The sequence below is a fragment of the Crocodylus siamensis genome, chromosome 2, assembly GCF_052110815.1.
Source record: "Crocodylus siamensis isolate JL-2025a chromosome 2, ASM5211081v1, whole genome shotgun sequence".
NCBI classification, from domain to species: Eukaryota; Metazoa; Chordata; order Crocodylia; family Crocodylidae; genus Crocodylus; species Crocodylus siamensis.
The window spans coordinates 12,927,609-12,948,181 of record NC_143396.1 but is presented as its reverse complement, the minus strand read 5'-3'; the positions used below and the strand labels follow the sequence as shown (position 1 = coordinate 12,948,181).

General features: G+C 48.0%; 1 protein-coding gene across 1 annotated transcript; it reads left to right on the top strand.

Annotated features, from left to right (window-relative positions):
• The first annotated feature begins 4,557 nt into the window (after positions 1-4,557).
• LOC149869965 (uncharacterized) lies at positions 4,558-18,187 on the top strand. The gene is made up of 7 exons (XM_090034669.1): positions 4,558-4,589; positions 5,181-5,230; positions 8,135-8,224; positions 11,005-11,383; positions 12,376-12,522; positions 16,684-16,813; positions 17,769-18,187. Exons 2-7 carry the CDS (start codon positions 5,195-5,197, stop codon positions 17,935-17,937), a joined length of 951 nt encoding a protein of 316 aa, XP_089890795.1. The 5' UTR covers positions 4,558-4,589; positions 5,181-5,194; the 3' UTR covers positions 17,938-18,187.
• Positions 18,188-20,573: the final 2,386 nt, after the last annotated feature.

Here is a 20,573-nt window from a genome sequence, read left to right as displayed (position 1 = left end):
TCTGTTTGCACTTTATTGTCCATCCATGATAACTCAAATGGAGATCCTCTCCCAGATTACACTCTGCAAAGCCTGACTGGTCAGACAGAAGTTAGAAGCCTTATTTACTGATCCCATTTCTTTTTCAACATTCAAGTAAGCCGTTCTTCCCATGCCAAAAGGCATTTGTAGAGCATGGTCACAAGGCGGGCATCATGCATGTTGTCTATAATAAACTATCTGCACTTTGATAATATTTGAAAGTCAACTTGAAGATGAAAAGTGCCAAAGGTTGTTAGTATTCAGTATAATACTTAATAATTACTATCAGCATAATAATTAGTCCCACCATAAAGGGGTAATCATCTGAAAGGCCAGTATTTACATGAGATTCAAAAATTCTCTTCAGATGACTTACTGAAATACAAGGCCAAGGAAACATTGACAAGGACAGAGATGTTCCAGCGTAAGGAAGGAAAGGAAGGGAGAGAAAAGGCATAGGAAAAGAAGCTACTAGATCAAACAATAATTTGCCAAGATGATTGTTTAGCAGCTTATTTTAATTGGAATCTGGGGAAATATGCTGCAGCAGGAGCATTCACAAGCAACACGTGAAGGGACTGTTGCATAAAGATATCGAACAGTGCTATATTTAGTCCATTAAGTAAAGTGTGAGTGATCACACTGTGTGTGATGGCACTGGGGCATAAACTGATTTTCAGCCCATTGACTCCAATTGGCTTTGGATAAGGCCCTGTGTCATAAGAAGTGTTCCTGTTTCCTAGCAGTACAGAGACATAGTAGAAGTTTAGGCTGGTATTGCTGATATTAAACCTTAAACATGCTCCATTAATGCCAGGTAATCTGAAGAAAAAGCTACCCAGTGAGAGAATTGATTCTGGGATGAGAATAGATAGGCAGTAGTCAGATCTCTCACTCGATGGCTTTTCTCATATAACTCGAGTTGAGCTTTGTGTAAAGGCAGTGATTCATAGCCTTTTTAGACTCACAGCATCCATTGTTAGATTTGGGGCACCCTTTAGAAAATTCCAGGTTTAGGCTTTCACATTTTTTTGGCCACAGAAAATAATAGAGCAATTGCAAGAATTCAGAGAGACCACAACAGATCTGCGTGTTTTTAACAGAATGGATTCTTATTTGAAATCTCTGAGTCCATCTTATGAATCACGTGTAGCTGTGCGCACGCCTAACAGTGCTACTGTTGCATGGCACCCTGTGGCAGCCTTATTAAGACTCATTGTGTTAAGGAAACTCAGGTTGATGCCTTGCAATCCTAAAATGCATAGCAATGTCGTATGCCACTAAGCTCTGCTTTCCCTTCTGTGGGAGCCCTCTTGGGAATGGCTAGCAGTGAAAAATAACAGCACTCACTACATGATCCATGAGACACAAGACATTATGGTGCGCATGGCTATGGTAATGTCTGTACATATAAAAATACACTAACATGGTGTATGAATGGTTTGTTCTCTTTTCTATGTTTGAATGAGAGAGGGCGGTGAAGACAAATTCCTTTGAAGCCAAAGAGTGATCTGAGCTGGGGGTTTTGTTCTGGCCCATCTCTAATTCGAATACCTGAATTATCTTATATAAATAACAAGAGTTTTCCTACTGACTTCAGTGGAACCAGGATTTCCCCCACAGCTGCAAACTTACCCAAATTTTAGTATACTTACATATTTCAGTACACTTTAGTAGCTGGATGCCAATTTTATGTCTCAAAGTTGTCTTTCATGCGTTCTAGTCGTCTACAGCCTAATCCTACTCTCATTATAACTGATGGGTGGTTTCCTATTGCCTTCAGAAGAGGTGAATCATTCTCGTCATGTCATTTTGCTTCATAGGACTCTTTAGGCACAGGAGGGTCACCTTAATGTATAGTATTGCAGGTACCCTTACGATTTCTTTACACTGGGAATACAAACAGGATCCTAGCCTTGGAAGGAAAATGCCTTTAGTGTTTACTTGCTATTTGTGTGTATGACTTTAAGGCAGAGGCTTGTTTCTAATTAATTGAATAAGTGCTTTAATCCCTGGCCTGAGGGCTTCCCATCTAGTATTAGCTGTATTAAGGAAATGGATTGTAATCCCTTTAATATAAGCACAGAAGGACATGATAGTTTCACATTTCTGGGGAGAATTTTCTTCCTCAACACAATGTTTTTTTAATGTTAATTTGCATAAAGCAAAAGTGCAGACTAGGCAGTTCTAATTTCACCTAATTTCAGTGGCTCCTTTATTACCAGAGTCTTATTGCCTTCTGACTTCACTTTCAGTAAGGTATTAGTAGTCTATTAAGAAAGCATATTATTGAAGTGCAATTACTGGTAATAGTGGCAATAGTACTGGTCATGATTGTGGACTGCAGTAAGTCCTGTCATGGACCAGATCGCCATCAGGCTAGATAATATATAAATGCAGAATAAAAAATGATCCCTGCCTGAAGGTCTACACAGAAGCTTTACTGTCTACCAAGAGCTTTGGGAGGCTCCATACTGATTGCCTCTCAAAATCAGCCAGCAGAAATTGGTTTAGTGACCAAAATAAAAGTTGTTTTCTAAGTGCTCACTCTGCAAGCTTAGTTCAAGACAGTTGAGATGGCTTTTGATTTGTCTTTCTTTTTAATATGATTTATTATTTCTATTCCTGTAGCATCTAAAAACCACAATCACAGATCAGGACTGTGTTGTGCAGAAGCAATAGCTCTTCCCTGCTCCACGGAGCTTATAAGTAATCAGTTGCCCATGGTAATGATCGTGGAAGGTGGGTAATATGTGTGATGGTAGCTTGTACTACAGCAGGCAATACTTTTTCTATTTTGACTTTTTATGGAATTTGTTGGTAGATTATAATTTCAGTGGAACAACCTTTCAGCGGAAGACAGTCAGTGGAATGGCCTTTCCTCCCAAACCTGAACATTTTAATTTTCATTCTGACCAACAATCGAGTTGGTCAAGATGTTTACATTTTTGAAAAATAATGTAAAAATTCAAAAGAAAAGGACAGTTTTGAAGTTAAAATTAATCTTTTTAAAAGCCATTTCCATTTGGAATATGGTAGGACAGATTCCAAATCCTCCAGCCCTACATTTCCGTAATTGCTATGATCGACTTCTCCTCCTCCTCCTCCAGGCATTGATGGTGCCGGAGAAAATCCAGTGAACAATAACCCCTCTCTCTTGCAAAGAGGTTTTCTCCTCTAGTTTTACCACCTTTCTCACCAAAGAGCTCTTCTGTCCTGCCCCATGGAGCTTCATAACTCAGGGCCACGTCCCTTTTAACTCCTTCCCCAAGCCCCATCCGTGTTACAAACCAGTGAATCAGGCTTCCAGCCTGCACCAGTTTGCCATCCAGACTTTTTCCCCATTTGTCCCTGTTAGTGTTCAGGGCCTCACTGACTTCTTCCAGCACCTCACCCCCTCCAGCCCCCGAAACCTCACCTCTCCGATCCTAGCCTCAGACTCTTCGGTGCTTTCCAGTTCATCTCTCCAGCCCCTCCAATTGTCCCTATTATCCTGTCTTTTTTTCACAGAGTTTCCCACTTGCATCTCTTTTCTCCCTCTGCCTTCTGCCCTGGGCACCAGCAGGTCCCATCCTCCCAATCCAGCCTGCAGCATTACCGGGCTCTGAACTACTACCCAGGCTTGCAGTTACCAAAGCTATCTTGATTTGACTCTCGAACCCTTTTCTCTGAGCTGCACTGAAAGAGAAGCAGTGAGGGGCTATCGGCACGAGAGGCAGGTACCGGGGCTGGGAGACTCTGGCTGAAGCAGTGAACAGAGGAGCAATGGCAGACATGCTGAACAAAATCTCCATCTGTCCTTGCCCTGTCCCACTTGTCAGGTGTGGCTTTAGCTGGTGGGTCGGTGTTGCAGGACACCCAGCAGCAGCAGTTGTTTTTTTTTCTTTTTTTTTTAAGGAAAATGTTTCGCGTTCCAAGTCAAATCAGCCAAATCCATTCTACATCCGTGAGTCATTCAAGAACCAATACGGCCCAGCTACCAGCAAACATCATCCACCCCCGCCTGGGCCTTCAGATGCTTCCAAATCCTTTGGCCGGCATCCTACACGCAGGTCTGAGCCCGGCAGCTTGGGGTTTGGATGCCCCCAAGTTTGGCTTGGCCACAGGATCAAGCTAGGGAGGAGCCTCCCATTTCCATAAAGTCGGCATGCAGCCGAGATCCTCCCGCTGGAAGCTGGCCAGTGGGTAGGTAACTATAAGGCTCTTGTAGGGAGTTCTGTCTGCAAGCAGACAAGGTTGCAACCCTACACTGCACAGTGCCATTTTAATTGCATTACCTCGGTCAGGGTACTTCCCCTGCCACCATTCGGTCATGGTATTTCCCCTGCCAGGTAAGTATTGCGGGGCAGGTGCCTAAGCGAGCTCCCGGGGCTCTCCCGGCAGGCGAGGCCCTTCCTGGGGTTCTGGAGTGTGGACACCTCACATAGGAGAGAATGTTCTCCTGTCTGCCCTGGAAACCCCGGAGACCCCCGAGTCGACAGGCCAGCAGCGCCTCAGCTCAGACGGGCAGCATCTCAGCGTCAGGGCAGCAGCAGCAACTGGTCCAGCCTGCAGACCGAACGTCACAGGTACCAGGGCTCCTGACCTTGCCGCTGCTTGAGGGGGAGGTGTAATGAAAGAATGCCAGCGCGCCCACTGCTCCCCGGCCCACCCCTTTGAAATACTGCAGCTTCTGGGGATCATCAGGTTGTTGCCCTTGATATCCCAGCACCCTCTTTGGCGTGCTCTGCAGCGTGACTACATCTCCCAAACTACTGTTCTCTGGGGTGCAGAGCACTGGTTATGTGGGTTGTTCAATGGGGGGCGGTGGCTTCTGCCTGGCACAGGGTTAGCTGAAAACTGTGTATCTGCTCTCAGTAGGTAGGGAAACCCCTTTCCCCTATCTTTCCAGAATGAAGGTTGCCTTTATTTTGCAAAGGAAAAACTTCTGGCTCTAATAGGCCAAAGGGCGCATAGGCCAACCACCTTCTAATCTCATTGTCACCAGTGTCTCGCAGGATCAGACCCACAATACTGCTTACCTAACTCACAGGATTAACTATCCCCCAGTGAGTGGAAGCCCTTGACCCAGGATAGGCTGAGCAGGAGTGGGGGGAATGAGGATCTTTTTGTTTTTTGGCTTATTGCACTGACAGTGTTGCCCGCTCCCTTTGTTTCAGCTTTCTGGTGCACCATGGAAGAAGTGATGCGGACTTTATCTGGGTCCAAGGTAACTATAAACTGGGATATCTTTCTTAGTGCCACTTTTGCTCTATGAGATGCGGACCGTAGATTACAAATTTCCATGGTCTGTCAGACTGAGAAAAAAATTAAGCATTGAGGTCAAACAGGATTCCTCAATTCAGGTTTTAGCTAAGGGTAGCTCAGTGGGGAGAAAGAAGCTGAAACCTTGGAAAAAAGTGAACGAAATAGGAAATATATTCTTGCCCATAAAATAGTACCACAAGGAACATGTGCATGTATATACACATGGCCCAGACAGTGTGGAGAGCAGCTCCCACAAGTAGGTTGGGGTAGAGGGAATTGAGGCCCCCACAGGGGGGGTGGGAGGGAGGGAGGGAGCTGGGCAGGGCTGGGGATGGCCAGCCAGGCAGTGCCTGGGCCTCAGGGCTCGGGGTCTGAGGCTGGATTGAGCAGCTGCATGGCCCTGGCGGGGAGTAGGACAGAGCTCATCTGAGGGGTTGGGGGGCCGGCTCCCTGCTGCTGTGTTCACGCCGGGGGGCGGGGGAGACCTGTGCCTGGGACAAGGGAAGGAATGAGATGGACTGCCCGCTGCAGGCATGGGTGGGTGGGACTGCTCCCCACCGTGGTGCACACTCCCTGGGGGCCGGGGGGACCCGCACCTCCCACATCTGTGCATGGGGCAGTGGCTGTGCACTGGTCACTGCAGGCTTGGGCTCCCAGCCTGATGCCCTCCCTCGGCACCTCCGCAGTGAGGGGCACCAACAGAGCCAGGAGGCTGTGGGTGGGCTGTGAAGGGAACCAACAGGACTTGGTGGGGCTGGGGGCTGTCAGGGAGGGAGTGAGGGGTACTAGCAGGGCCAGGGCAGCTGTGTGCATGGGGCGGGGGGGGGGGGGGCTTTCATTTTAATCATGGATTTGAGGGGGTTTTTCAGAGAATTTGCAATTATTTTTTATCAGGGAAAAATAGGATCACTGCTGATCAGTACAAAAATGCTACAATCAACCATTGCTTTTGGGGCCCTATATGTTTGGGGCCCTCTTCATTTCCCACTCCATGTATGATCAGACCTCATCCTAATGATTTGAACTATATCCCAGATCCTAAGACCACAGAACTGACGGGGAGTTCCTGGGTCATCAGGTCCACTCCACTGTTATCTCCCCTCATAAAATGGTCTAGCCCTATCTTGTAAGTGGTCCAGTACTCTGCTTCCACTGCTTCTACTGGGAAACAGTCCCAGGTGGTTAGAAACCTCGGGCACCCGTACATAAGGACATCCAGTGTGGGAGCAGGCTCGGCTAATCGGATCTGCTGGAGGGTGGCAATTACTGTGCTCCAGCAGCCTCCTGCATCTTGTGCATCAGCATCCCCACACTTAAAAATAGTGGCAGGGGCGCTCGAACTAAAGCTTGTTGAACAAGCTTTAGTTAAATTGCCCCCACTCCCATTTTTAAGTGTGAGGATGCTGATATACGTGATGCAGTGGCGCTTTAATTAAAAGCGGATTTCAGAGCCTCTTTAATTAAAACGCTGCCCCCCTCCCACCTCTGGAGCATGTATAAAAGTGCCCCTTCATACCCACTTGTTCTTGTTTCGGTATTGGCTTGTATCTTAATAGCCCCCGCCCCGCTTTGGTGTTTCACCCCACTGAGGTTTTTATAGACAACAACCTGTGCCTTCCTTCTGCTCGGCTAAACAAGCTGAACTCTTTAAATCCCCTTCTCTGATACATGTCAACCTAGTTCCACTGAAGTCAATAGAGCTGCACCTGTTTACACTGCTTATTTGGCCCATGAGGGCCAAATTCATCCTTATAAATATCGCCAGGGTTCAAATTATGAGGGAGCTCAGGGGGGCTGAGCCCCACCATAAGAGATGGGCACCCCTTCCCCCTGCAACAGCCTGGAGCCCATGCGCCCGGTGCACAGCCCCAAGCTGCTCTGTGCCTTTCTACGCAGCCCAGGCGGTGGCAGTGGCGGCTCCTTCCGGCTGCTGGTCCCACCCTTGCGGTACTGGTGGGGAGGGGAACCAGTGCACACAGCCCTGACCCCGGCCAAATTTTTTTGCAGACTCCCCCAGGAGTTGAAGTGTAATTCGAACCCTGAATATAGTACAAACCCTAAGGATCCCATGCATTGTATTTGGAAGGTTTAAGTGGGACCTTGGTGTTAACTGGGCCAAATACTGGCCCTTTCCACCAGGCTGGATTGCAACTACAGTTACAACATCCCTGAAACTGTAGCGATGAAGCAGTCTAAATGAGAGCCCCCCCAGCACTAAGAGGGAAGAGCTTCGTGGTGCATTCTGCATGGCTCTTCTGCTAAAGAACATAAACACGTAAGAGATGCCCCGGTGGGTCAGACTGCAGGTCCATCTATCCCAGTATCTTGCACCTCACAGGAGCAGAAGGTAGATGTTACGGGAAAGAGTACATATGCAGGGCCTATCCAGACTGGTCTGTCCCTTGACCCTCTCCCTTACAACTTCCAGCATTCAGAGGCCTAGGAAGTCGTAATTTGGAGCTTGCACCTGTACCTATACTGCTTTGTATCCTCTGATGGATTTATACTGCATAAATTCATCTACTTCTTTTTCTGAACCTGGTTAAATTGTCAGCCTCTACAGCATCTGGCAGCAATGAGTTCCACAATTTAATTGCATGCTGTGTGAAAAAGTACAGCCCTGACGGTTTTCAATCTGCTTGGGTTTCGACAGAGCAGCTTACACAGGTGCCTCCCTTGGTGGGCTGAATGCACAGCATGCCCAGTCCAGGGGGAAGAGGAGCAGCACAAGCCTCTCCTGTGGTGCTCGGGTTTGATAAAGTTGCTAGCTGCTCTTGGGCAGGGGCAGTAAATGGTTTTGCAGGTTTTCCCCCTGGATTGTGGAGTAAAATGCTGTGCTGGTAGATGCATGTTTTGACTCTTTCAGACCCCTGTCTCTTTGGACATGTATCAGAGCTCATACATGACAGACTACAGACCGTATGGTGACTACAGGCAGTCCGCTGCGCACTCACAGGTATGCTGGGTTTTTCTGTTTGTGGGTATCAGCCTGTCTGCAGCAGTCTGTAGGTACCTTGTGTAACCACGCTCACACTGTGGACTCTGTTCCCCTCTAGTGGCTGCACGGTAGGTAAAGGCTCACGTCTGGAGCAACCAGAGCTTCCACCTTTAGATCCAGAGCAGGGTGGGGGCTCATCCGTGCTGCTGCTGACCCATTCAAGGAGGCTGTCATGTAGGAATTGCTTTCTTGTGACTGGTCATCCCCGGGACATATTTAAAAGCACCCAACGGAAAACACAGGAGTGCACCCAGCTGATTCTTGATGTGCTCCTAAACCCCTTGAGTGCTTCTAAGTCAGTTCCCAGGGACTGATAGTTTTCACATCCCCTACTCAGGCCATTCCAATGGTTGGTCCAGTTAGAGTCCAATCCTGTGACTCCTGCTCATCTGAGTAGCTGTTAGTCGCATGAGCAACCCTGTGGACTTCCCTAAGTGCTGTATCGAGGAGCAGGTTCAGACCCCTTTCTTCCTGCCTTGCATTCAGGAGACCAGTTAGCAAGGAGATTAAAATTCATCCAGAAAGCCAGCTCTGCTGTGGAGGAAGGAGCCGGGAGAGGCTCTGCAGACAGGAGGGAAGTATTTGTTCCCCTCCTTTTTTTAATCCTTTTGTGGCAGGAGTGAACCCTTGAACTATTTAATCTGATTTGCTTGGCTTTGACAGGCCTTCCCTAATTGCCTGTGACAGTCTGGTCAGTGCAGCAGCTATTTACACTGGGAGAGGAGCCTGCACTCTGGGGGAGATTCATTCACTTGCTAAGGCAGCACAATCTGTCCTGGGGCTGAACTAGAAAAGGGCCAGGCTTGGGGAAAAAGACAGAGGGCATGTGTGTGCTGGTGCGGGACAGTGATTCAGAGAGGGGAAGCTGCCAAAGGGATGGTGTACATTAACAAGCTGCATTAACCCATCACATCATGGGGTGGCAAAGGCCCAGGCTCCCGGCCCTGGTGCTTTTCCTTACTCCGAAACATCTCCAGAGCAGAAGCTCACAGGAGGCTTTCCACTCCACTCTCGTCTGGTCTCTTCTCCATCCTGCTTTTCTTTCACTGCCAACTTATTTCCTCCTGCCCTCTGGGGACCAGGTAGACGCTGCCAGTTCAGTTCATTAACATTCCCTGCACTCCACCGCTGCTGTTCTCCCAGGCCGGCTACTGGTTCTCAGGAAGCCTGAGCCTCAGGTGGCTGTTCCCCCCCAAAGATCCTGGTTTTGACGGCAAGATTTTAACCTTCCTCCTGCCAAGGTTCACGCATCCTCCGGCGCAGACTGTGAGGGAACCGGGGTGCTGTGTCCTCTCCCCACACTGCTCTGCATATTCTATAAGGAATCCTGGAAAGAAGCAAGCAGTGTGTGAACGCCCGGATTTATGAGTTGGTTTGTCTAGGGCAGTGTTCAACCTTTTTTCCTTTGTGGACCCCTAAAAAAATTTGAGTGGAGGTGTGGACCCCTTTGAGTTGTAAGCGTGGGTATTCACATTTTTCGACTGATCATAATCATCTTTTGCAGATCCCTTAAACAATCTGCAGACCCTCAGGGGTCCATGAACTCCAGGTTGAAAACCACTGGTCCAGGGGATTAGAATGAAGGAAACATGACAATACTTCAGCGTTATCAGGTTACAGGGTAGCTGTTTCCACTCACCCCTTTAGTTATTTCAAAGGCTGAGAAGTGGAAGGGTAATCTAGTGGTTAGTGAGCTTGTCTGGGGCTTCAGAGACTGAGGGTCACTTCCTGTAACTGCTGCTGACATCCTGTGTCACCCCAGGGCAGGTTACTGTGGGCTATATCTGCTTAAACGCTGAAGGGATTTAGGTGCCTGATACATAGATCCACAAACTCCCCACCAGCAGAGACATACCTAGGGTGGGGCAGCTGGGGCAATGGGATGGAGGAGGATGCTCTCAGTTATCATTGTGTTTTACCCAGCAAGTGTCAGGTGCTTGCTGTTTACTTAGGGTCTGGCTGAAATGAGTTCCACTGACCATGATGATAATAGGCAAATTTTGTTGATTCACAGCGTTAGCAGATAAAAATAATGCAAACAATTCTCTATCTACTAGTCCTAGAGCTGTCATCAGAGGGAAGGTACGTGTGGCCAGCATGCGCGTTTCACTCTAAGGTTCTCTCTTGAATGTCAGATGTCAGCAGCCTGGAGGTTGGAGGCTGAGGCCCACCCACTGGGTGGGTGAGATGGGCTGGTGGTGTGCCCTCTGTCCATGGTGGCCTTGATTTCCCCTCTTGGGAACCCTTTGCTGCTCTGAAATCCCTCCTTTTGTATCTTTTTCTCTCTGTGATGACTCTTCATCTTTGGGCAATGCTGATTGGTCTCTCTGTGGTTGTCAAACTGTCCACATTCTGTCCTGTCAGCATATTCCTTTGTTTAACAAACCCATCACAAGCACATATCCTAATTTGGGCTTTATCCTAAATTGGTCTGTCCCCCCAAAACCAGTAATCCCAAGGGCCCTGAAGTTGGGCACTATGACTTGATGCCACTTTGTCCTATGTTATGGAAGAGTGTGGTACATGTCTTTAATTTCCCCGCCTGTGTGTCTGCTCGCTGCTTGCCTGTCAGGCATAGCGAGCCTTGAAGAAACTTTGTCACAGACCGCCTTTTTAGAAATCAGTTAACTCTTGCTGTTGCCCTGGACCATTATTCTAATGAATGTCTTTACCTATAAGCCAGTTCTCAAAAGCCAACCTTTAAGTACCATTTTCTAGCCATCAACTTGTTTCTGCAGAAAGTGAAATCGGTAGAAGCTCAGCAGGACATCACAGAGTCTGCAGCACCTCTTGAGTACCAGCCCGCAGACAATACTGTTGACCAGAGAAGAGGAACCACTGAAGGACCTTGCCTTAAAGCAGCCAATGGCTCTGGAGACAAACTGAAGAAGAGTCACGTGGGGAACTCATCTGGTTCTGAATCATTCCAAACAGTCCAAGACCAGAGGAAGTATTTTAATTCAACCGTTTCTAATGCAGAAAGCTGCCTCCCTAGGTATTATCCTCCCGCAAACCACAAGGACAAATTACGGAGAACACAAACTCCCAGCCCGCTAGAAAAGGTGGCTTTTTATCCCCAATCTCCACCAACCACTGTGCAGCCTTCGGGGAAAGAAGGTAATACCATACCTCTGGGGTTTGTTTGGAAATGCAGATCTGGTGCCTGAATAGCTAGAGCTCTTCATCTAGGGTATTCAGATAGCTCTGTTCCTAAGGTATCTATGCATTGCACAGTCTCTAGCAAGTTTATCTTCATCTCTTCTTTGTTAAGTAGGGTCATGCATTTAGTTCTATTTTAAAGATAGAAACAAAGTTCAGATAAGCTAAGGACCTGATCCAAGTTCATCAATGAGCATCTAAACAGAATCGTGGGGAAAACTGTTCACCAAGGGCAACCCAGAATAACCCCACTCCAGAACAGCTCAACCCTTAGAGTACCAACATTCATTTGGTGCCTACATTTTGGCCTAACATGAACTTAGGCTTCTGAGAATGATCGTAAGTGATGGAGTCTGAGTGGCTTCATGCCTTAGTTCTGCCTGAAATTCTTGCAAATGAGGTCAGAGCTGGGGCAATGCCTTGGCTGAAAGGAAGTTCACTCCTTGCTCACCTAGGAGCTGACACCCCCTGTAGCTGGTTTCACAGTAAGGTTTATAGCGTGGTGTTCTTAGATCCTTCGATGTGTTTTTATACCAAATGCTATACTAGAGGCACAGTTACAAACAGTGTGGGGGAAGGAGGGAGGAGGCACTGATTTTGGAAGTAAATGACAGAATTGTGAATTAGGCTGGGATGCAGAAGAACCCAGCTAACATCCTAACCATGGGGCCATCTTTCCTCCCCACAGTCCCCACACTTTGGTTCCTCCCCAAATGTTAAGCAGTCTCTTTTCACACAGATGCGTGTATCCACTTGCTTCACATTCCTCTTCCCTTCATGCTGCTCACAGAATAATTTGTTCTACAACTGGCAGAGTCTAGCTCAGCTGTATGGAAGTCATTGTAGCTGTACTAATCTATACCTGCTGAGAATCTGGCCCCCCATCTTTACCAGAGTGGGAGCTAAAATTAGGGTATGGAGCCTTGGATCATAATGTACTTTCCTTGCAGAGCCTCAAGGGCCAGCACTGTGCAATCAAGAACCAGGTCACAGCTGGGACTCTTACCAGCAATTTATCCAGGAGACCTGCAGAGCGAGACAGCGAACAGCTCAGCAGAACAAGAGGAGGATTCTGGGCTCTTCCATTTTCAGGGAAGGTTAGTAGATTTGGCTCCATAGGAAGTGAGGAGACCCCACAAAGGCTGGTTTTCCTGTAGGCTTTGGGGTTAATGCTGGGAAAAGCACCAGGGAGAAGGGGAGTTAAATAAAAAAAGGATGAGGACATTTTAAAGCATTTCAGAGACAGGTGGAGGAAACTATCTCAGAGCCCCACTGTGGCACCCACAATTCTACAGTGCGTACAAAGTAGCTGGAGGTGCAAGCACTTGGATTGGCACCCGCAATTCATACTTGTGCATGGAAGATTTAGTGGAAACAAACTGCACTCATATCACAGGAGGCTGGGGTCCAGCTCTTTGGAGATGTACTTATAATATGGAGAGTGGCATATGTGTAGGTTCCTGCAGAACTGCTGCTGGCTATGTGTAGATACCATCTACACATGACTCTAGAATTCTGGAATAATAGGAGAGTAGGGCTCGAAGGGACTTCTGGAGGTCATCTACTTCAACCCCCTGTCTGAAGCAAGCTATCTTATCCAAACCATGTTATACAAATCCTTATTATCAAAACTACACAGTTAACCCTGTCCCACAAATAACTTCAACAACTATAACTCAGAACAAGGAGAACAGAGCCAGTAGGGACACTTGTACATGTGAGGCCATTAACATGTGAAGAAAATGCCGTTTTATGTGGCTTAATGGCATTACAATATACACATGCAAGACTTTGGGGGGTTTTAAATGACTTTACATCATTGAAACGAAGCTACTTCTGGGTGTAGTTTGGTTTGCAATGTTGCAAATTGCAACAATGTAACTGTCCAGCTGTGGGCGAAGTGGACAGGGTCTGCAGAAAAAAAGGATCATGTCCCTTGTCACTTTTGCCTCTAGCAGGCTCCTGTGGCCAGCAGAATGGCTCAGGCCACTCAGGAATAGGCTGTCTTGCCCCTGGGGCATTATGGAAAGGCAGCAGGAGGGCAGCTGGGTTTGCTGGCAGCTGAAGAATGCAGCAGAGACAGTACAGAGGGCTCTGGAAGCCTAGGTGGGCTGCTAGTTGTCCAGCTCGGGCTTCCAGTGCCCTGTGCAGCATCCCTACCACCTTCTCCAGCCACCAATAAACCCAGCCACCCTCCTGCCACCTTTCTGCACTGCACAAGGAGTAATCCAGTCCATTCCCAGGCAGCCTCAGGTGTCCTACTGGCTGCAGGATCCTGCTTTCAGGCAGAAAGAGCTAAGGGCCCAATTTTTGCTGTTGTTGAGCATCCCTGCCCCACTCCCCTGCAGCTAGAGGATGAGATACCAGTGTGCCAAGCAGCCCCTGAGCTTCAGGGGGACCTGGTCCTTCCCTCCAAGGCAGTGTCACATCCTGGGGCTGTCCGGGAAGGCTGCTAGTGGGCCAGGTGCTGCCTCAGCTTGGAGGCAGCATCCAGGCCTATCTAACCCTTCTCTGAGCCCACCTGCTGGAAGTCTGCTGTGCACTGCTCCCCAAGTGGACTTGGGGAAGAATTGGATTGGGTTGGCTGTTGCCCCCAAGCTAGGGCAGCACTCAGCCTGTTAGTAGCCACGCCAGGCAGCCCTGCAGGGCACTACCACTGTGGAGGGAAGGTCCGGAGACCCCTGCAGCTCAGTGGCTGCTCAGACCACCGGCAGCTCAACACTCAGCTACAGGCAGGCTCTGGATCTGACAAAAAAAAAGAGAAAGGATTGGGCCTCTCACTGTAATGCAATGGAAAAATTGAAATGGTCTAGTTGTCAGGATTTTGCCATGAAGTGAGCAGGGGTGATAGGCCTGATCCAAAGCCCAGTGGCATAGAATTTCCATTGGCCTCAATGGGCACATCGTCACAAGCAGGAATGTACATTCCCTGAGGACAAACAGCAGCAGTACATATTTGTGCTACTGCTAGTTGTCCCCAGGGAACATCCCTGGTATATGGCAAGTTGCCAAAGGTGGGGTAGGGGAGGTTGGGGCCAGCACCTTGGCTGGCCCAGCAACCTGATCCTGGGGGTCTCCAGAGCCTGGCTGGCAGCTGGAGCATGGCTCTGGCTAGCCAGGCTCTAGTTTCAGGTGGCTCACACTGACATCACATGTCCTCATAATTTCATAGTTTGTAGGGTCAGAAGGGACCTGAGCAGATCATCAAGTCCGACCCCCTGCCATGGCAGGAAAAAGTACTGCGGTCAAACGACCCCAGCAAGGTGTTCATCTAGCCTCCTCGTAAAGACCCCCAGGGTAGGAGCCAGCACCACTTTGTTTGGAAGTTGGTTCCAGATCCTAGCTGCCCTGACTGTGAAGTAGCGCCTTCTTATGTCTAGCCTGAATCTACCCTCTGCCAGCTTGTGACCGTTATTTCTAGTCACTCCTGGCAGTGCTCGGGGGAACAGGGACTCCCCCAATGCCTGCTGGTCCTCTCTGGCTAGTTTGTAAACAGCCACTAGATCCCCCCTCAGCCTTCTCTTGCGGAGGCTGAACAGGTTCAGGTCCTGTAGCCTCTCCTCGTAGGGCCTGCTGTGCTGCCCCCGATCATGCGGGTAGCCCTCCTCTGGACCCTCTCCATGCTGTCCACATCCCTCCTGAAGTGCGGCGCCCAGAACTGGACGCAGTACTCCAAGTGTGGCTTGACCAGTGTCGCATAGAGGGGGAGGATCACCTGAGATGCATCTGTGGATGCATAACTTGTTACGGTTGGCCTTCCTGACTGCATCCCCACACTGCCGGCACATGTTCATCTTGGCATCAATGATGACTCCAAGATCCTTTTCTGCCTCTGCACTGATGAGGAGGGAGTTCCCCAGCCTGTAGGTATGCTGCTGGTTCTTCCTCCCCAGGTGCAGCACCTTGCACTTGTCAGTGTTGAAACCCATCCTGTTCTCATCTGCCCACCCCTGTAACCTGTCTAGGTCCAATTCCAGCCTATTCCTCCCTTCTAGCATGCCCACATCTTAGTGTTGTCTGTGAATTTGAACTTTTTACTTTTTACCCCCTCGTCCAAGTCACTGATGAAGATGTTGAACAATGCGGGCCCAAGGACCGAGCCCTGGGGAACCCCATTACCCACATCCCTCCAGGTCAGAAATGACCCATCCACTACCACTCTCTGGGTGCAGCCCTCCAGCCAGTTAGTGACCCATTAGTTAGTCTTAGTTAGTCCTGCCCTGCTTTTTTCTGGTGCAGGTTGTCCCAGTGTCAAAAAACCCTCATCACGCTGCAAGTTAGCAGTGCCTGCATGTGCAGTGTATGTGGTTTGTGGCGGTGCAGTTGGGTCTGTGGCATCACAAGCCGCATGTGTAAGCTTGTGGGGGCATGTCCACTGTAGTTTGGATTTGGCTCTGCATCCTCTTCTAGAGCCAGGTGCACCATCTCAAACCCTTAAGCCATTCTTTCTCTGTCCAGCAAGAGGAATAGGGCACGACTCTGTGGATGAGCACATCGCATTCTGATTAAGGTTTCTCTGAAATTGGGGGCTGGAATGTGACACCCCAGAAAATGGCCATTTACTTTAAATCAGCTTCTTCTAGTGTATGGAGCTTGATTTTCCAGGGACAGAGATTATGCGGGGAGGGAGGTTGATCCAGAACCCATGCAGCACAAGTGACTGCCCTCATTTCATGCTCCTCTGGCTAGTTGCCTCTTGCCCCTTTTGAGGTATCATCACAATGTGGCAACCCTAAGGCAAAGAGGCTTCTTCTTGAAGTCAGCCTTTGCATCTTTTATCTGCATCAGTCATCTAATAATAGTGCCTATCCAAGTCTTCCACCCTATGTGTGTTTGTGATTAGACACTCAAAGACTATTAGAGAAGATGATTCTGCCACGGACAGGGGGTGGAAGTCATTTCCCTGTTATGATCCCTGGCTCTCCTCTACTACTGGCAGCAACAACTGATGTGGGGAGTGTAGGCAAAAGACCAGTGGCCACTGGTGATTCAAGCCCTATATTTAAGCAGGACAAGATAGCAGTGTACTCCAAATATTTATGCAATCCTGAACCTTCCTACTTTGAAGGCTACCATCTGTGGTAATAGTAGCAAGATAAGGAATGGGGAATTTTTAGGCAAAAAGTCTGCACTGTAGAGACCTATTGAGAAAGAAAGACAAGTTCAAGATGAGACATAGCAAAGAGAATACAAGGTACTGAAGATAGGGAGGTGAGGGAAGTCCTTTTAGTTATTTGAAATCTCCTCTCTTTTGCCAGAGCACTTCAACATCGATAAGAGAAGTACCTATAGCACTGATTTCAAACAATGGAGTGGAGGCTATGATGGGCAGTGTACAACACATAGGAATGTCTCCAACATTTTCTTTCAAGATGGCTGCCACAACCAGTAAGACATACTTGGGGCTATAGGTGGAGGTGAGGGGGGTGGAGTAGGTACTGGGGTAGTTTAGTTATCTTCAGTTTTTTAGCCATGGGATAAGGTTAAATGAAGTAATTCTTGAGGACCAGTCATGCTCATGGGAGGAGCTTACGACAGCTGGCAAACTCCATTGGCCATCTTTCCCAGGGTGACCTGAGAAATATCTCTAGCAGAAAGAGGGATGTTCACAGAGGTCGAAGTATTCTAACACTGGTAGTGTTGGAGTGATGTTATAGCTCTGATAGTCCAGGAAATATCCAAGAAAAAAGATTGCTGTTAGTGATATCTTTCATTGGACCAACTGTATAACTGGGAGGGATCTACACACATTTGGAGGTACCAGCTACCATTCTCTGGGTCTGAGACCTGAGAAGCCCATCTCAAACCAGGAATGGCAGGAGCTTTTGGCATGTATTGCTTATGGGTACAATATGAGTAAATAGGCATGAACTCCCAAACTCTCAGAGTTGTAGATTAACTTAGGTCTCAGAAGAAAGGTACTCTACCCTCTCTACGCTGCAACCCCACTGTGAACTGGCGCTGAGGTCTTCCTTTTGATCCATGGCCTTAAAGCCACGGGATGGCTGAAGACTATCGATGGTATTACAGATTCTTGCAACTTTTTGTCTAGGCTGGGAGTTTGACTTTATTATGGCCATATGAGTAGCAGCATTTACTAATTTCTGAGCATAGACAAGCAAGGCCATTCCTCTTCACCAGTGTGGTTTATCCCGGTATCAAGAAGATGCAAATCACATTCTAATAGTTTTGCATTAATTCCGCTGCATGAGTGATGGGCTAAATGCTGCTGAAATCAGGGCAAATCCCAGCCTGTACAGGTCACTAGACCACAAGCATTTAGAGTGCAGCGGTGTTTACCTCTGACCTTACCTTCTCACCGACTTGTCCTTGCATTCCTCAGGAACCCCTGGATTTCAGAATACACGGACAACTACAGCATTTTCTTGCAGAGGCTCAACAGGCAATCCCACAACTCCATCTCTGGTCTGTGTTCACCTGTAAAGCCCTTCTCACACCTTTCGCATGGGCTGTCACCTCAGAAGCCCATTGCGGTGAACATGGCCTTTTGAATATTGTTACAGAGTCAGTGCTGCCTTTAAGACTCTGGTAAGTATGAAGGTCAGCTTACCATGCTGAGATTTCAAAAAAGAAAAAGTTTATGGAAATATTGGCATAAATTAAGGACGTAAAACATAGAATCATAGACTCTTAGAAAATTAGGTTTGGAAAGTACCTCAGGAGGTCATCTAGTCCAACCCCTGCTCAAAGCAGGACCATCCCCAACTAGATCATCCCAGCCAAGGCTTTGTCTAGCTAGGTCTTAAAAACCTCCAAGCACGGAGAGTCCACAACCTCTCTAGGTAACCCATTCCAGTGCTTCACCACTCTCCGAGTGAGAAAGTTTACCTAATATCCGAAATGTCTTGTGTTTCAGCCAACTCAAATCTGGACTACATTTTTCAAAATGTTTAAACAAATGAGGAAAGAATTTGAAAACTTTGTAATCTTTCCCCCTTTTCCACCACTGCTGATTGTGATTGGCAATGAAATAGCCCACATAAGAGACATGCAAATACTTCCTAGGGCTTTGGTTTCTGGTGGATGCACTTCAAGCTTGTAGGTCAGGGATGCAAGCGGTGTGGGAGGCTTTTAGAGATATAGGAACTGTAGGGATGGGAAAGACCTGTGAGTGAGATAAAACATCATCAAGAACTCAGAGTTGTTCTTAGATTCTTAAGTGCTCTGCTATAAACTGGTAGCTTATTACTCTGTCCCTGTGCCATGACTGAATAGAACTTGGCATGATTTAGGCTACTCTTCATGAAAGCAGTGAAGCATGTACTTACAGATTATTTCCAGTCACAAATATTCAAAACTGATTTTCATAGATTTCATAGACACTAGGGCTGGAAGGGACCTTGGAAGGTCATTGAGTCCAGGCCCCAGCCCAAAGGGCAGGAAGTCAGCTGGGGTCATAGGATCCCAGCAAGATAAGTATCCAATTTGCTCTTGAAGGAGTTCAATATAGGTGCTTGAACCACCTCCAATGGCAGGCTATTCCAGACCTGGGGGGCTCGGACAGTAAAGAAATCCTTCCTTATGTTCAGCCTGAAACAGTCTTGCAGGAGTTTATAACTGTTCAACTTCGTCATCCCCTGGGGCGCTCTGGTGAACAAACGTTCCCCCAGGTACTGGTCGTCACCCCTGATAAACTTACAGGTGGCCATCAGATCGCTATGAGCCTACAATTTTCTAGGCTAAAGAGCCCCATGGCTCTCAGCCTGTCATCATAAGGTCTGTTTTCCTGATCTCTGATCATGTGTGTGGCTCTCCTCTGGACTCTCTCAAGCTTCTCCACATCCTTTTTGAATTGTGGAGCCCAAAACTGGACGCAGTACTCCAGCTGCAGCCTCACCAAGGCCGAGTACAAGGGGAGAATGACGTCCCGGGATTTGCTCGAGAAGCATCTATGGATGCACGCCAGCATTTTGGTCGCTTTATTAGCTGCAGCATCGCATTGCAGGCTCATGTTCATCTTGTGGTCAATGATGACCCCCAAGTCTCTTTCTTCTGTAGTGCTAGCCAGCGTAGCACTGCTGAGCCTATAAGGGTGCTGCAGGTTTTTCCTCCCACGATGGAAAACCTTGCATTTTTCAGCATTAAACACCATCAAGTTCTTGTCCGCCCATTTGCTGAGCCTGTCCAGGTCACCCTGGATCACCCTCCTGTCTTCTGGTATGGATGTTTTGCCCCAAAGTTTGGTGTCATTGGCGAAGTTGGTCAGTCTGCTTCTGACTCCAGTGTCCACAATATTAATGAAGATGTTGAACAGTATGGGTCCAAGGACAGAGCCTTGGGGGACCCCACTGGTCACAGGGCACCATAATGATTGACTTCCATCAACCACCACCCTTTGGGTCCAACTAGGGAGCCAGTTCTCCAGCCAGCGGATCATGGTGGACCCGAGGCCGCAGTTAGCCAGCTTTGCCAAAAGGTGATCATGGGATACCAGATCAGAGGCTTTTCTGAAGTCAAGATATATGACATCAATCTCTTCTCCCTTGTCCAGGTGATAGATCACCTGGCCATAGAAGGTAATGAGATTGGTCAAGCAAGACCTACCCACAACAAGCCCATGCTGGCTATCCCTCAGGATGATGGCCTCTTTAATAAACTTTTCTAAGACCTCCCCCGGGATAGAGGTCAGGCTGATGGGCCTCTAGTTTGCCAGATCCACTTTCCTCCCTTGCTTGAAGATAGGCACCACACGGTTGTGAGGTACCACATGCATGAGGCCCAACGAAATAATGCAATTTAGCAAAAACATCATAAATATTGGGATGTTTTTATTTGCCTTCTGATTTCAGGATTCCCATTTTGAACATTCCTTTGCAAAGATGTGGGCTGAAAATTTGCTATTTGAAAACAGACCTGGGTAATCATGTGATTCCTGGATCTGGGACTTTAAGAAAATAAACAGCATCTAAAGTCAGACTTGTGGAAAAATAGCCAGAGCTGGCAACATGACCCAGTGCTGTCTTAAAGAGGGATGCTCCCCTGGGGTCTTCATAAGTTATTTGCCTGTTGTTTTCCATTTTGAGAACTTGCATCCTGATACAGTAGAAGTAGAGTCTCGATAGTTCACAGGGTGAAGTGCCATAACCCTTGAGAAGATGGGTTGAATATCAGCTAGGGGATATTTACA

Bases quoted from the DNA above. Each gene is read 5' to 3' on its own strand.
- LOC149869965 (XM_090034669.1), top strand. From the start codon at position 5,195: ATGGAAGAAGTGATGCGGACTTTATCTGGGTCCAAG. The intron at 8,225-11,004 runs GTATGCTGGGTT...TTGTTTCTGCAG, and splicing joins AGTCCGCTGCGCACTCACAG to AAAGTGAAATCGGTAGAAGC. The intron at 12,523-16,683 runs GTTAGTAGATTT...CTCTTTTGCCAG, and splicing joins CTCTTCCATTTTCAGGGAAG to AGCACTTCAACATCGATAAG.